Source organism: Tiliqua scincoides, chromosome 6 (assembly GCF_035046505.1).
Source record: "Tiliqua scincoides isolate rTilSci1 chromosome 6, rTilSci1.hap2, whole genome shotgun sequence".
Classification (NCBI taxonomy): Eukaryota; Metazoa; Chordata; class Lepidosauria; order Squamata; family Scincidae; genus Tiliqua; species Tiliqua scincoides.
The window spans coordinates 83886096-83903002 of record NC_089826.1 but is presented as its reverse complement, the minus strand read 5'-3'; the positions used below and the strand labels follow the sequence as shown (position 1 = coordinate 83903002).

The window sequence follows — 16907 nt, the reverse complement described above, 5'->3', positions numbered from 1 at the left end:
TGATATCACACTCTGAATGGTGGTTCTGGAACAGTGTCCTCTCCAGTGCGCGAAGTCTGGGTAAAGTATATATGGAGGATAGACTGTTTCTCATGCAGCAAATCCCTCCACGTCGCTCAAATGGTCCAATGGAAAGGCAGAGGTATTCCCAATCGGAATCCCATCCAAGTACTAACCAGGCCTGACCCTGCTTAGCTTCCGGGATCCGGCATCTGCAGGGTAACAGTTTGCACACTTTGGCCCATAAGGCAGTGTAGGTTGGGATCAGAGTTTTCCTTCTCTCAAATGAGCTGCCTTCCTAGGCTAATGAGTCCCATCTACCCCATGGCTGTTTAGTCACCTCTTACGACAAGTACAGCCAAACTGAGGGCCTATTCTTATCCTGCAGCCCCCAGGGGTTCACACATACATACATACAGGGCTTTTTTTCTAATGGAACAGGGGGGGACGGAATTCCGGCACCTTTTTGCAGGGGCCCCTCCCCTTTGGAGGCATTCCAGGAGGGGGGAGCAAAATAGAGGCATTCGCTGGATGGGTGCTGGGGGTTGCAGGGTGGGTGGGCGCCTGGCCCCTGCCTGACTGCACAACGACCTCCTCCTGCCCCCATCTCCAAGCTCTCACCTGAACCCAGTTCGCCTCCCCTCCCCCTGCGCTCTGCTTCCCAGCGCAGCTTCCAAGCCGCTGGAGGGCGGGGGGGGGGACGGGCTGCGGCACCCACAGAACGCCCAGGAACTGGCTTGGCGGAGGAGGAGGGGAAGGAAACTGGCTGGTGCAGCCCTGTGCCAATCTGCAGCATGAGCCTAGGAGTGTCTACTCAGAAGTATGTCTCATTGTGCTCAATGGGGCTTGCTCCTGGGAAAGGGTACATAGCCTTGCAGCCTGAGAGCCCAAGCATGTCTACTCAGAAGTAAGTTCCACTGTGTTCAATGGGGCTTACTCCCGGGAAAGTGTCATAGCCTTGCAGCCTGAGTAGACAGGCAGAGGAAGGGCTCTGTGGCTGCAGTCCTCTCCACACTTTCCTGGGAGGAAGCCCCACTGCCTCTAGTGGGACTGACTTCTGAGTAGACAGGCACAGGATTGGGCCCTGAGGCTGCCATCCTATTCACAGTAAGCCCCATTCACTAAAGTGGACTTCTGAGTAGACATGCATAGGATTGGGCTCTTAGGCTGCAATCCTAGGCACTTTCCTGGGAGTAAGCTCCATTGACTAGAACAAGACTTACTTCAGAGTAGACATACCTAGGATTGGGCTCTTAATCCTGGCAGAGATATATATCTGCACCCATTTTCACATGCTAAGGGCTGGTGAAAAGGGATTCTACGTGTGTACAACGTGCTGTCCAGCCTTGCCAGAGATCCTCCTCATCCTTCCCCCACAAGCATGCCCTCCGCCAGCCAGCGTTTGCAGCTCCTCTCCAGCAATGCACCGCAGCTGCTCAGGGCAGCAGAGAACATACAATTGCATGCCAAGCGCCTTCCCAAAGACACAGAGTATTCTCATACCTGAATTAAACCACATTTAATCGCTTGTTTGCAAACGTAGCTGTTTCTATGTGCACCTCAGGACCCCTCTCGTGTAAGAATTCCGTTTTTGTTCTTACTCCCACAGTTGCTTAGAGTAATTTTACTACATGGAACTCATGTAAGCCATTTTCTGGAATCCATTCACTTCCTCTCCTCGAAGTAGTGCCACACTACATGCTACACGCTACAAGTGCATCTGTACAGTATTTTTCCCCATGTGTAGAAAAAATAGCTGGGGGAAGGGGATGTGGAGATTGACAGCCCAATCCTATGCATGTCTACGCATAAGTAAGTTCATCTTTAGGGGGGAAGCACATAAAAAATATTTTATTTCTCCAATAAAAAATGGTTTATAAATAAATAAATAAATAAATAAAAGATTAACAAGTTGTGAGTTCCTGCACCTTTTTATTTACAAAAAAAGCACTGCATACATACATACATACACACACGCACGCACGCAATATAGAGGCTCCTTGCTCACTATCTTGGGCTGGGGTTGGAGAAATGGGGGGTGTTGTGGTTTTATTACAATGAATGCGAAGCAGGGTGTTGTGGTGGGTTTTCGCTGCAATACAAACTGGGGGTCCCAGTACAATAGTTTCTATTATGGTGCAAAATGTGGGGTTGTGAGTTTTTATTACTATGAATGCAAAATGTGTCTTGTGTTTTTGTCACAATGCAAAATGTGCTGCTTTGTTTTGTTTTTGTTACACTACAAAAATGTGGGGTTTTGTGGTATTATTGCTATGCAAAAGATGGTGTTCGGGGTGTGTTTTTGTTGCAATGCAAAATGGGGGCTGCTGTGTTTATTACTATGCAAAATATAGTGTTGTGTTTTTATTACAATGCAAAAATCTGGTTCTTTGTTGTGTTTCTGTTCCAGTACAAAAATGTGCGGTTGTGTAGTTTTATTACTATGCAAAATATGGTGCTTTAGTGTGTTTTCGTAGCAATGCAAAATGTGGAGTTTTGTGTTTTTACTACAATGCAAAGTGTGGTACTTTGTTGTGCTTTGCTTACAATGAGTGCAACATGGGGTGCGTTGATGTGTTTTTTTGTTGCAATGCAAAACGGGGCTTGCTGTGGTTTGTATGACAGTGTAAAATGTGGAATTTGTGCTTATTACCATGCAAAATATAGTGTTTTTGTTACAATGCAAAATGTGGGGTTTTGTGTTTTTATTACAGTGAATGCAAAATGTGGGGTTTTGTGTTTTTGTCACAATGGAAAAATGTGATGCTTTGTTGTGTTTTTGTTACACTGCAAAAAAGTGGTGCTTTGTTTTTTTATTTTGTTATCAACAGAAAAGCCATCTACCCCTAGGAAACCACAATCCAGGAAGGCAGAACAGCTGTTCTGTAGTGTGTCTCCCTCCACACACACACACCCGCACCAAGTAGAAACTTAAAAGTAGTTGCAACTTTCATGCTGTTTTTACCCAGGTTGTATTTCACTTCAAAAATGAGTGCAAGGGTTGCTCTCTGCTTTAAACATGGGGGGGGGGCAGTTCTAAGGACTAAAAGGTAAACGTTATCATTGCTGTTGTCCTCAAATTTCAGCTCAGGGTGAGAGCTGTGGCTGGAAGATGGTTGCTTATGACAACCCTGGAGTGTAGGCCGCTCACTGTTAAATGCTGCAAGGGAGGTTGCAACTTACAACAACCCTGCCAGGTGGGTCAGTGCTGTTACACAGTCTTCAGTAGCCTGGACTGGTTGGTTGGTTTTAAAGGAAATTGTTTATTGGAGCAGTAAGACACAGGGTATTAAACCATTTCCTGCAGGTCAGCTGTGCAGTGCAAATTGCCTCCCCCTCTGCTATCTCACCCAGGGGGAAATAAGGGGGGGGCCTTCCATAGGAAGGGAGAAAACAGGTGGGCCCCCCACTTTTTATTATAAAAATGGTGTGGAGGGGAAAGGGTTAATCACCCCCCATGCAAGACTGCTGTGGCACTCAACTTCGAATCACCCCCCATGCAAGACTGCTGTGGCACTCAACTTCGCAGTCCCACCCTTCCCACTGTGCTTTTTCTCTCCCACCTACCCACTACCTCCCCTGCCCCAAATAAGTGTACTGTGGTTGGACTTGCAGTACAGTCCTTGCTTAGTTGCAACTAGTGCAACCCAGGCTGCAATGGAAGTTATCAGTCTCGCCTTGCACCTGCTCACCAGTGGCAAGTCTGAACTTTCACAGTCTCAGATGAACATGGAAAATACTGTACTGCTTCAGCACCCAGCTGGTAGAAGATGCCAAGAAGAGGGAAGCAATCTGCAGCACAGTCCTTTCAAGCCCTGTTTTACAATCAGAACAAAACAAAAACGGAGCAATGGTTGATCAGGGTAGCATGGGGGGAGGGTAGCATGGGGCGGAGAAAGCTGTAATTAACACTTTTCCGGCAGGCTGTTTTTTTTTCCTGACCAATACAATCCCACTGGCTACTTTCTGTAGGGGAAAAATGAGGGAACCCCTCATACATGGGACAGCTGGTGTGGGGTAGGTTTTGATTGCTAAAATACCCTTCAGAGAAAGGGTTAATCATTTCCTATCCCACTCCATTTTCAGAGTGCCATCTGCATTTCACAGAATCTTAGAGTTGGAAGGGACCAACAAGGTCATCTAGTCCACACACCCACCTCTGGCAGGAAATACTAGAGCAGTGTTTTTCAAACTGTGGGTCGGGACCCACTAGGTGCGTCACGAGCCAATTTCAGGTGGGTCCCCATTCAATATTTTATTTTTAATATATTAGACTTGATGCTCCCATAGTATGTAACTGCATTTGGGGAAATGCTTCAGACCTGTACTTTTAACATGCTACTATGTATATTCTTTTAACAACTACAGGAAAAAAAACAAATGGGACTTTTTAAAAAATGGGCCTGTTTTTAAAAAAAAACAGGCAAAAAAACACAAATGGGACTTACTCCTGGGTAAGCGTGAGGAGGATTGCAGCCTAGGATTGTTAAAAATTTTCCTGCTTGATGATGTAACTTCCGGTCATGACATCACTTCCGGTGGGTCCTGACAGATTCTCATTCTAAAAAGTGGGTCCCGGTGCTAAATGTGTAAGAACCACTGTACTAGAGCAGGGGTGCCCAAACCCCGTCCCAAACACCAGGGGTGCCCTCAAGGTCTCTCAATGTGGCCCTCAGGGAGCCCCCAGTCTCCAATGAACCTCTGGCCCTCCAGAGATTTGTTGGAGCCCGCACTGGCCCAACGCAACTGCTCTCAGCATGAGGGCGACTGTTTGATCTCTTGCGTGAGCTGTGGGATGAGGGCTTCCTTCCCTGCTTGCTGTTTCACGTCTGTGATGCAGTAGTGGCAGCAAAGAAAAGGCCAGCCTTGCTTTGTGCAAGGCCTTTTATAGGCCTTGAGCTATTGCAAGACCTTCATTCATTCATATAAGTTCCACCTCTAGTATATTAATTTATGTAAACTTATGTAAATTTATTCAAATTTTAAATGTAAATTAATTCTTTTTCCCCTGGCCCCTGACACAATGTCAGAGAGATGATGTGGCCCTCCTGCCAAAAACTTTGGACACCCCTGTACTAGAGCATCTGCAGCAGGTGCATGCTGAAGCTCTGCTTGAAGATCCCCTTTGAGGGAGAATCCATCACCTCCCTCTTCAATCTGTTCCTTTGCCACACTGCCATTACCACAGCGATTTTTAGCCTTTTTCATCTCATGGCACACTGACAAGGCACTAAAATTGTCAAGGCACACCCTCAGATTTTTGACAATTGACAAGGCACACCATGCTGCCAGCAGGGGGCTCACATCCCCCATTGGCTCTACTAATAAATGACCTTCCCCCAAATTCCTGTGGCACACCTGTGGACCACTTGCGGCACACCAATGTGCCATGGCACAGTGGTTGAAAATGGCTGCCTTGCTGTCAAGAATTTCTTCCTGATGTCCAACCAGAATCTCCTCTCTTGCAGTTCATACCTATTTCCCTTTTTATAACAACAACAACAACAACAACAAATTCCTTTTTACTAAAACAAAACACGCACCAAACACCTGGAGATTAGTTAATAGCACCGAACTATGCTGGGGTAGAGGTGGAGGTGATGGTGGTGGAGTCAAGGGTTAGACAGGCAGGGTACCCATCAGAAGGCCTCACCCTGCGGAGCTGGCCCCTGAACCCTCAAGCAGTGCCCAATGCACCAGCAAGAGGCAGGATAGGTGCCTATTAGAGGCTTCGCGTAGGGGCCCCAGCCCTGACTCTCGTCCTGACTATACTACAAGGCTGTCATAAGCTACTCTCCTAATCGACAATACTATCAACCTACCATATAGCAAAAAAGGACTATATTCACAATTGCATTGGCATTTTGAAATGCTTACAAACAAACTCATAAGAACATAAGAGCCCTGCTGGATCAGGCCAAAGGCCCACCTAGTCCAACTCCCTGTATCTCACAGGGGCCAACCAGATGCTGTAGGGAGCACTCAAGCAAACCGCAGACTTGAATCCTGGTTCCATTCCCTTGCATCTGACATTCAGAGACACCCTACTTCTAAAACCAGGAGATTACATATACCCATCATGGCTTATAATCCAAGGCGAACTTTTCTTCCAGAAATCTGTCCAATCCCCTTTTAAAGGCATCTAGGATAGACGTCATCACCACATCCTGTGGTGAGGAGTTCCACAGATTAATTACACATTGGTTTTCCTCCTGGTTTTTCTGCAATATACTAACCCAGCAACTCCCCTTTTGGAACTGACTTGCATTAATCATAAAAAATGGTTGGCAACCTTCAGTCTCAAAAGACCATGGTATAAGCCTACAGCACCCGGTATTCCCAAGCGGTCTCCCATCCAAGTACTAACCAGGCGTGAACCTGCTTAGCTTCCAAGATCAGGGATGTGCAGGGTAACAGTTGCTGCTAGGGCATATCATAAAAAAAAAAAACACCTTCATACCATAAGGCTGCAGTGCTATACACACACAATGGATCTTACTTCTCAGTAAACATATAGAATTGCACTTTAAGGTTCTTAATAGAATTGACTTCCCACATTCTCCCGCATCACCATGAAGCTTTTTAAAAAGTTGTACTTGTTTAAATAGATATACCTGTAACAGGAATAATATCTCAGCAAACATCATTGTATTTAACTTAATAAATTACTAAAAGAAAACCAATATTTTCAATAAGAACTGGATGTTCTTATTTAGGATGAAAGAGAGATGACACCACAGTAACTTTGCCCCAGTAATCCTGCATCTGTGAAAACATGGGACTCAGCTTCTTCATGCATAAGAGATGGAATTTAAAAAGTAATGCAGTCTTGTCCCATTGCAACCTTAAATTGCTGTAGAAATTCTTTTGAAAGCGTACTCAAAGAGGAAGACTACCCTGCCAAAGATAATTTATAGATGGGTGTTTTCACTCAAAGCCATTATCTTTGACACTTATCACAAACAGCTGGTCAACTGTACAGCACAAGCTCCATGCCGGCTTATATCCCTTCCCAGCCCTTTCTCATGGGAGTCCATGGCCAGGAATTGAACCTGGGGCCTCTTGTAGGTTGTGTCTGCATTGGTGCAATTTCACTGAGCCAGGGCTCGCTGGAAAAGTCTTGAGTAAAGAGCTGTATGACTGGGATCATCCATGGCAGGGAGAGGAAGAGTGTGTGCAGGGCTGGCTAAGCCAATTGGGCCAGTTATTCCCAACTGGGCTCTGCCATTAGGGGAAGCCCCTCTCTAGGGTAAAAATAAAATCAATATTTTTACTAAATCATTTCATCGTAAAACAAGTGGTTTTATAAGTATTACTTTTCAAAAGTAACTTACACTTTTTGTTTACTTGTAGGCTTACGCATATGACATCTTATATTTAAATGTGCTTAGATCCATGCACTTTTAAAGTGCCCCTTTCGATTGTTTTCCATTCTACCATAAACTCTGTAATAAATTTTATTTCTATCTCTAAGATTCTACAGAACTTGGCTGCGGACTTGGGGTCCTGCAAAAGATGATTACAATTGGACCATGCAGCTCCTAGGGCCTGTCCTAAGTATGTGTTCACTTGTGAGGCACCTGGAGAGTAAGAAGCCTCCAGCATGAGCCTATCACCTAACTTCTCCTATGGTTGGCACTCTTTTCTTGCAGAATGAGAAGTGCAAGGAGGAGGGCACTGCACCACTTTTCCACTTACAAATTTTGTAACCTTTTTTGAGTCTGGCCAGTAACTTTTGCTTTCAGAAGCTGCATTTCCTGACCGGAGACTGCCCCCCTCCATTTCCCATTGCATCACTCACCACCACCATTGTGCTTTCGGTAGGTCACAGTCTGGGCAATACTTTGAGCTTGTCAGTGTAGCTTCCACTGCTGATTGTGTCCAGAGCTCTTTTTCATCTCCTTTGCAAAGCTTGTTCTCTCACCAAGGCATTGTTCCCACACTCGCACTTGAACCCCATCTCTGAAAGGACTGGACTGGTTCCGTTCACACCTTCTCACAGGGCTGCAGAGCTGCCTGGGAGTTAGACAGGGAGAGAAGGGGTGCTTTATCTATCATTTACCCTTACAAAAGGACTGTTGTGTTGTTCAGGGATTCAAAGCGCCCCTTTAGGTATGGTCTACTTCCCACCAAACAGCAGTTTTGGATATTTGCAGGCAGCCTGATTGTGTCTTGTTTGAGAAAGAAGAAAGGGTTAAATGACATCATCAGTCCTGTGCAATACATCATTGCAGGTTGAGATAATGCAGAACCAGCCAGAACTCTCCTAGAGCCTCAGACAGATACAGCTGATTCCCTTTGGAACTCATGAAGCTATAGTGTCAGGGAATTTCATTGATCCGCAAGAGCTGTCAAAAGGGGCAGAACAAACTTTGAAAACAGTGTAGCATGACTTTGTGGGGCGAGAAGAGACCCTCTGTTTAGTACCTCTCATAGCATGCATCCATACATGGTGATTTCCTATCACACAAAATAACCTAATTTTTACATTTGGGTAACCCTTAATTTGTTTATCTACCCTGAGAAAATGAACAACAGTGATATTCTTTTTTGCATGCAGAACTGTAAGCAAAGGTATCTGTTGGGGATCATTAAAAAAGAGGATTGAAAAAATAAAATAAAATAAAATTAGCCAATATTATTATAATGCCTTTATACAAATTGATGGTAAGGTCACTTATGGAGTATTATAGCCAGTTCTGGTCATCACATGACATCTCAAAAAGGATATCGGGACTTGCAAGCAAGAAATTGGAAAAGGAACTAACTGCAAGTTAAGTCAGCTCAGGCTTTCAGCTCACCATTCTCGGCGCTGAGTGCCACTGTCACTCTTCAATGGGGCTTACTGCCAGGAAAAAGGTATACACATACCAAATTACATTTAGAATTGAGATCTGTTTTACTGAGTGTAGCTGCTTGAGCAACTGTTTGGGGGCACAATTCTATGCCTGCTCAATGACTGGCTGGAGAATTGCTCCAGCATGAACAAATCAGCCTTCCATGAACACTGGCACAGGAAACAAAAAGCATGTAAATCCTTCTGTGACTGGCAGGACCAGAACATTTACTGCCCTCAGAAGTGCGAACACTCAGGGGGAAGCTACCACCACCCTTTTCGGCTAGCAAGCTGGGATACATGCAGGCTGATGAAGTCTGTTGAAGGGTGATTGGTAGTGCCAGGGGAAGGTAGTGCCACATGGCTTTTGCCATGAAGAAACCCCTGGATTGCAATGAACCTGTGGTCACAAATCCCTTTGTGATTGGAAACTCATGGATATGATGACTCACACATGGATGTGTTTTCCCACAGAACAACTGTATATCTGATGGGGGACTAAAGGAAGGCTGGAGTGCAATCTATCACAAGATAATCCCATTTCAGAGAAGTGAATTATACCACTTGAAACATCTTATTCTGCACTTAACATGAAGTCGTCTTTGTCATAGTATTGTGATAGCTTTCTTAGAAGAAGCTCATCTCCAAGATATCTCTCTTTGGGAGTAGAGTTTCAAGAAATATATAATGCAAGATATTGTGAATCAACGGATGACTTGAATACTGCACCAGATAACACATGAAATTATCATAAAAGTTTTAATACAAATCTCAGTTTGATAATTCTTTGTATAAACCTAGTTCAGTGAGGTTCATATTTTACATAAGTCACAATAAATCATTATAAGTCTTATAACAGAACGATTGTGAAATATAGGACATTTTTTAAATTAAATTCAGCAACTTTTTTAAAAACATGCAGCTATTCAATTAATAACTTGAATTTATACTTTAATCATCTGGTTAATAATTTCTTAAACTGATGTATTTGGCAGAGATGGGAAAAAGCAAAACACACCCCCCAATTCATTCTCGCTTTCTGCTCTTTGAAGACCATCCCAACATGTTACAACAGACAACATAAAACCAACCAACTTTATCCTATGTGAAACATGTTATGCATTTTTTATATTTATAGCTTACAATATTCTGTCAAACACTAGTGCCAACTCAGCAACCAACCAACCAGAAAAAATAAATAAATACTGAATAGTCATAAGCTCTTTGCTGTTAGAAATTCTCTCTTAGCAGTTCTGTCAGTTTCGTTTGCCCATTGAAATTCATGCAACATCATACTCCTATGTGAAAAGAATATGTAGCAGCAGTTTTGCTGAATGCTCAAGGGCCACAGCATGACATCAAAACTGTTATCAGTCCTCTTCTGACGTGGCCTATTTATTACGTGGAATCCAGCAATCCAATCCAAAAACAAAACAAAGGGAACCAGATAAATCATTCAGTGAAACCATATAGTCTATAGGAGAATAAGATGAAATGGGTCCAGATTTTTTTGATCAGAAAGTACAGGAAAAACAAAATCAAAGCCAACGTGGATATTCACAAGTAGTTTTCAGGAAAGAAAATCTTGTATCCTACAATCCAATATGCACCAAATGTTCCAATATCAGGCTGTGTCACCTTGGTCCACAATAACCATAAGGAAATTGGAGCTTCAGATTGTTGTGGCTTGGCAAAACATGACAAGCATAGTGCTCAACCAGACTTTTAAGGTCCATAAACGGGACATCTGCCTCCAGGTAAAACTTTGAGTCCTGTTGCAAGATTAAAATGAACATTTGAAGTCACTGACCACCCAAAAAACTTCCCATGACAAGAGAAAAACTCACTTAAACATATAGTAAAGTTGACATAGAACCTGTTAGTTCCATATGTTGTTGTAAGTACATCCCAGAATGTTAACAATTCTAAGTTTCATCAATCTTCAGATGAGAGTTCTATAACTCTCCCTTTCATATATACCAAAATATAAATCCAAATAATCAAGCCAAACTGCAGATCCAAGTCTTTGAGACTTTGTGGGGCAGAGTAGTTTAAAAGTAAGTGGCATGTTGCGTTGACAACAGGCATTTACTTACCTGTTGAAAGATTCTGTAGTTTCTCACTTTCTGAGTGGATCCATCCCATACAACTAACACCTTGATAAAGGAAAAGAAAAAAAAAGGTCAGTATTAAATGCTGGAGAGAATGAACATTTTACAAGCCATGCCTGAAATATCCTTCTAATCTAGTCAATTCGTTTGAAACAAAATGAAAAGCACCACTTGCACGAGGCACCAGAATTCAGGTATTGGCACCAGGATGCAGGTCACTTGTTGTTTTGTGTGCTCCCAGAGGCATCTAGTGGGCCACTGTGAGATGCAGGAAGTGGGATAGGATTTTGGTTTGATCCAGCAGGGCTGTTCTTATGTTCATGCAGAAGAAAAAGTGCTACTTATCTATAAACCAAGCTCTGCCAGAATAACCCTATCCAGTTAATTCAATGGGCAAAGTACATGGAATCTAGCTCCAAACACTACAGCTTTTCCTACCCTACCAAGCGTACTTAAAGTCAGACCCGCCATAGCACAGGGGTGAGGGCTTCAGCTCACTTTTTCAAGTGCTTTCAAGTCATTAACAGGATAAGATGACTCGGAGCCCAGTCCTATCCAATTTTCCAGTGCTGGTGCAGCCGTGCCAATGGGGCATACACTGTATCCTTGGGGAGGCACTCACAGACAACTCCTCAAGGTATGGGAACATTTGTTCCCTTATCTTGGGGCTGCATTGTGGTTGCACCGGTGCTGGAAAGTTGGATAGGTTTGGGCCTTCAGTCTGGAGACAGACCACTTGACTAGACAGGGCTAAACTGGAAGATATTTGCTTACATGATAGCAATCATACATTCTCTATAAACACCCCAGTTCCAATGGGTTAAAGGGCAAGTAAACAGCAAAAATAAGTAAAGCCTCAAGCTCTATATAATCTGGCTTATCCTCTCCAGTCATCAGAGATGGCCCTTTTACAGATGCCATTGCCTATGGGAGGGGCAGCAGCTGGTTTTGTGTGTGTGTTTTTCCTTGTTCTTGACTTTAAATGAGATATTTTAAGGTTGTCTTATTGTTTATTTTTTTAGGAGATTTTAATGTTATTTTATGATATTTGTAAGCTACTGTGAATACCCATCAGGGAGATAAAGCAGGACGTTTGTAAGTAAATAAATAGTTTAAAAACAAAATGAAATCCCATCCAATGAAAGTACATCTAATGCATTTCAATACAGTCTCTTTTCAGGGTCCATACACACACATGTACTGTCTTTGTTCTAATGAGATAAACCACAACAGTTCATTTGGAGAAACAATGCAAAAACACAACTTGCCAGGCTACTGTAAGGTTTGAATGGTTGCAAAACACTTTTTAAACTGTTGGCTGGACCCACCATTTTATCTTGGGAATGAATATCCTCATCAAAAACTCTTTGGGTAAGCAGCTACAGATTAACATGCACACAAACCAGACTGCAGGAAATTCCCCTTTTCTAAGAATCCAACCTGCCAGACATAGGCAGTCAGTGGCACCCCACAGTAAGAGCAGCATTCCATTTCATTTATAAAATCTTTAAAATAGATGCTATTACCTTTCCTACTTTTGTTGATGAGTTCCTAATACAGAATAATCCATTTTTTGGAGGTCCTGTCGGATTTTCAGACTTGAACATCCTAAAGTGGTGTGAAAATCGAGAATGGTCACTTGCAAAATGCCAAGAATCAAAATCTGAAAGATGGCAATTACTGATAGTCCCCGACTCACATCCTGGTTCTGTTCTGGATGTCTGTTCAGAAGTTGAACCTGATGTAAGTTGGAACAGTGCTGGCATGCAGGCATAAAGTACAAAGCCGGACGGATGTCTGTAATTCAGGGCATCCTTAAATTGGGGACTACCCAGATGACTATATTGACTTCTCAATATTTGCACTTATTTTTAACTGTTTAAAGCAGAGGTGGGCAAAACCCAGCCCGGGGGCAATTTGCGGCCCTCGGGGTCCCCCAATTCAGCCTGCAGGGAGCCCCCAGTCTCCAATGAGCCTCTGGCCTGTGGGAGCCCACACTAGCCCATGATTGCCGGTCACGACCGCCAGACACAAGCTATGCGTCGAGTTAGAACAAGGCCTTTTATAATCTCCATGTGTTTTCTGCTTTCCCCTGGGCAATAGTTTAACTCCCCCATCGCCTCTGAACAACTTATGTCTCCATGTGTTTCTGGCTTGGTTTGTATGTTTTCACTGCGCAAGAGGTGTGCGGCAAACAGTTCATGGTTCTACATGCCTGTATTATAGTGTATTATAAATAAGCTCAATAAATTCATTCATTTATATAAGTTCTCTTTCTAATGTATTCATTTAGTAAATTTAGGGAACAATCCTAACCAGGTCTATTCAGAAGTAAGTCCTATTTTGTTCAATGGGGCTTACTCTCAGGAAAGTGTGATTGCAGCCTTATTCAAATTGGAAATGTAATTTTTTTCTTTTTCCCAGCTCCTGACAGTGTCAGAGAGATGATGTGGCCCTCCTGCCAAAATATTTGCCCACCCCTGGTTTGAAGTCTTGCGAGCAGCCCAAGACTCGATTGAGGAAACAGAAGCTCATTCAATTTGAGAACCACAGAACTTTACACAGAACTTTACAAGAACAAGGTCAGACTAAACTGGGCATAATTTCTCACAAAATTATGTTCCCCAAACTCTTAGCACTCTTATTGTAATAATCTATTTAGTACTCAGTTCAGCGTTTACCTAGTTCCCAGACTGTTGGCAAGCCCTTTATCCCCCATTTCAGTCTTTATGTTGGCAACCTTCAGTCTCGAGAGACTATGGTATCGCGCTCTGAAAGGTGGTTTTGGAACACCGTCTAGTGTGGCTGAAAAGGCCAATTCGGGAGTGACAATCCCTTCCACAACGGGAGCAAGTGTAGTCTGTCCCTGGTCTGTCTCCCTGGCTATGGGCCTACCTTCTTTGCCTCTTAGCCTCAGATTGTTGGCCAAGTGTCTCTTCAAACTGGGAAAGGCCATGTTGCACAGCCTGCCTCCAAGCGGGCCACTCAGAGGCCAGGGTTTCCCACCTGTTGAGGTCCACTCCTAAGGCCTTCAGATCCCTCTTGCAGATGTCCTTGTATCGCAGCTGTGGTCTACCTGTAGGACGCTTTCCTTGCACGAGTTCTCCATAGAGGAGATCCTTTGGGATCCGGCCATCATCCATTCTCACAACATGACCGAGCCAACGCAGGCGTCTCTGTTTCAGCAGTGCATACATGCTAGGGATTCCAGCATGTTCCAGGACTGTGTTGTTAGGAACTTTGTCCTGCCAGGTGATGCTGAGGATGCGTCAGAGGCAGTGCATGTGGAAAGCGTTCAGTTTCCTCTCCTGTTGTGAGCGAAGAGTCCATGACTCTTTACTCACTTCCTATCCATGTTTCTAACTCATATTTGCAGCTCTCTCTAGGACAGTGTTTCCCAAACTGGAGGTTGTGACCCCCCCCCCCCCGGCAGCAACATATTCCCCCTTAAGGAGAGTGGTGACCTGGTGATGACAGCACTTCTGGATTTGCGCCACCAGCACGGACAGGTAAGTCCAAAACTCCCTTTTTTACTTAGGTGGCGCAAACCTGGAAATCGCTGCTACTACCACGAAGTAGCCAGCTTCCCATTACAGCACCGCAAGGACTTGGTGGTTGGCAGCCATTGTTCTAGGAACTACCAACACTCTGGGCAAGAGGTTTGCATTGGAAACATAATTTACCTTTCAACTTCAAGGGATTCAGAAGTATTGACAAATATTGAATTAGGCAATTCAACCTGCATGGAAAAAAAAATGAATGTGTCAAAGCAAGAGAAGAAAAACAGTGCAATGATTCCACACGTAGCAAGAGTGATTCCGTTATCTTATGATCGCCTGCACAGCACGAGTGACAACACTTAATGGCATAACCGAAGCCAGGGACACTCACAGGAACGTACACTTCAGGGCACTGAGAGAGGGCTGTCACAGCACATTTTCCACCATGTTCCAATCTTTAACAACCCAATCATATTTAGACCACATGCCAATGGCGTATGGACACTGGTGCAATCTGTCATATATATTCTAAGCTTGTCCTGGCAATACAAGCTGACGGCACACAGGTATTTACACAAGAAGGGCTGTAGACCAAGCCTGCAAAGCAATGCTGGTTGGCAACCTTCAGTCTCGAAAGACTATGGTATAAGCCTACAGCACCCAGTATTCCCAGGCGGTCTCCCATCCAAGTACTAACCAGGCCCAACCCTGCTTAGCTTCCAAGATCAGACAAGATTGGCCATGTGCAGGGTAACAGTTGCTAGTGGCGACCATTCCTGGTAATACCCCCAGCTTCCAGGGAACAGTGTGCTGTTACCATGCCATCAGCACAACATAAGTGTGATGTACCCAAAGCCAATTACAGCATGCAATCAGTCCCAACACTGATAACCAGAGAAGTGCCACCGGGGTGAAAAGAGCAGGAGTGGGGCCAATGCTAAGGACAGCGCCCCCCCACCGCTAGGCAGTGGGAATGAGCAATGTAGCAACAAACACCAACTCAAGCCATGGGGAAACACTCCAAAGCAACATGGACCCACATGCTACAGGAGCTACTGTGGCATCAGCAGCAAAGGGGCAAAAACAACTGCTCAGAATCCCCACACCCAGGGGTCACGTCCCCTCATTCAGCTCACACACAGAAGGTATGCCTTTTTGAGCAGGGCAGATCAAGGGTAGAAAGACAGCCCCTTTGGAAGAGGGCAGCCGCCTGAAACAAACACACAAATTGGACTTAGGATACAGCAGTCATTGTACAAGTGTCAGCACGGTGTCCGGATACAACTGGCCCATCAGTTTCAAGGGCCAGGTATGTCAGGATTCTGGTACAAGCCCACAAGATACACATGTCTACGTGAAGGTATCACTGCCTTACTTTTTCATAGTCCTCATCAGAGTCTTCTTCAATTACATTCGCTGGTAAAGGCAATGCTGGTTTCTCAAACGAGGCACCTCGAAAACTCTGTCCATCTGGAGGGGATCTCCTTGCAAAAACAGAACCTGAGCTGAAATTATGAAGAATACATCACATTCTTAAAGGATTATAGAAGTAGATTTGAACATGAGAATTTTAAACATTGTTGCCTTAACAGTTAATTTAAGCTAGTTATTTTTCAGACTTCCTGCTGTTAGAGAGCATGTTCCACACTGACATCTCTGCATCCATCCTGGAATCCGTCATGCACTTGGACTTTGGGGAGCATCCTAGGATGCCAACCCAGTTCATGCAGAGGGCTAGATAGACCTGTTGGGCTTCATAGCTGATCCACATGAATCAAGGGTGCAGCATACACATGCACCCAACAATCCCCTTCACCTGCAGTGTCAGACTGGCAACAGTGAGCAAGCTGATGTCTACCATATTGATCTTCCTATTGAGAAGCACACAATAAGCATCCAGGTAACCAAATCCTATATAACACAGAGTTGCTTTTGCGCCATCTCAGCATGTTTGTATAAGTTGGGCATCCCTGATCCGAAGTGCTTGGGTCCAGAACAATTTTGGATATCACATTTTTCCATATTTTGGAATACTTGCATATAAGTAATGAGATACCTTGGGGATAGGGCCCAAGTCCAAACACGAAATTCGTTTAAGGTGTATTTCACATACACCTTATAGACATAGCCTATACAATTCCATCCAATATATTAATTTTGTGCAACGTGTCACATGAAATCAGGTACGGAATTTTCCACTTGGGGCATCATGTCGGCACTCAATCAAAGTTACAGTTGCAAAACAACTGGAAACTAAGACCTGGATGGAGAGATGTGCCCTTCAAATCTGTACTAATTGTTGGTACTAACTAGATAATGTTTTGTTTCATTGTTGGTCACTTATAGTACATAAAAGGAATGGCTTCCAACCAACAGAACTATGGCCGTGCTTTTTCTGTACATTATGTCCTTTTGTGCTTCTCTAAAATGATACATGAAGGTAATCCTTATGATTTTTCT

General features: G+C 44.0%; 1 protein-coding gene across 2 annotated transcripts in view; it reads right to left on the bottom strand.

The window, feature by feature from the left end:
• Window positions 1-9612: 9612 nt before the first annotated feature.
• Window positions 9613-16907, bottom strand: part of SH3BP2 (SH3 domain binding protein 2) — a 35062-nt gene continuing 27767 nt past the window's right edge. For both annotated transcript variants that reach the window (XM_066632256.1, XM_066632257.1), the window contains 5 exons: window positions 15823-15952; window positions 14631-14686; window positions 12474-12555; window positions 10933-10992; window positions 9613-10608 (listed from right to left, as the gene is read on the bottom strand). In XM_066632256.1, coding sequence (XP_066488353.1) covers window positions 10471-10608; window positions 10933-10992; window positions 12474-12555; window positions 14631-14686; window positions 15823-15952 — 466 coding nt within the window. In that variant the 3' untranslated portion in view covers window positions 9613-10470. The remainder of the gene's footprint in view (window positions 10609-10932; window positions 10993-12473; window positions 12556-14630; window positions 14687-15822; window positions 15953-16907) is intronic.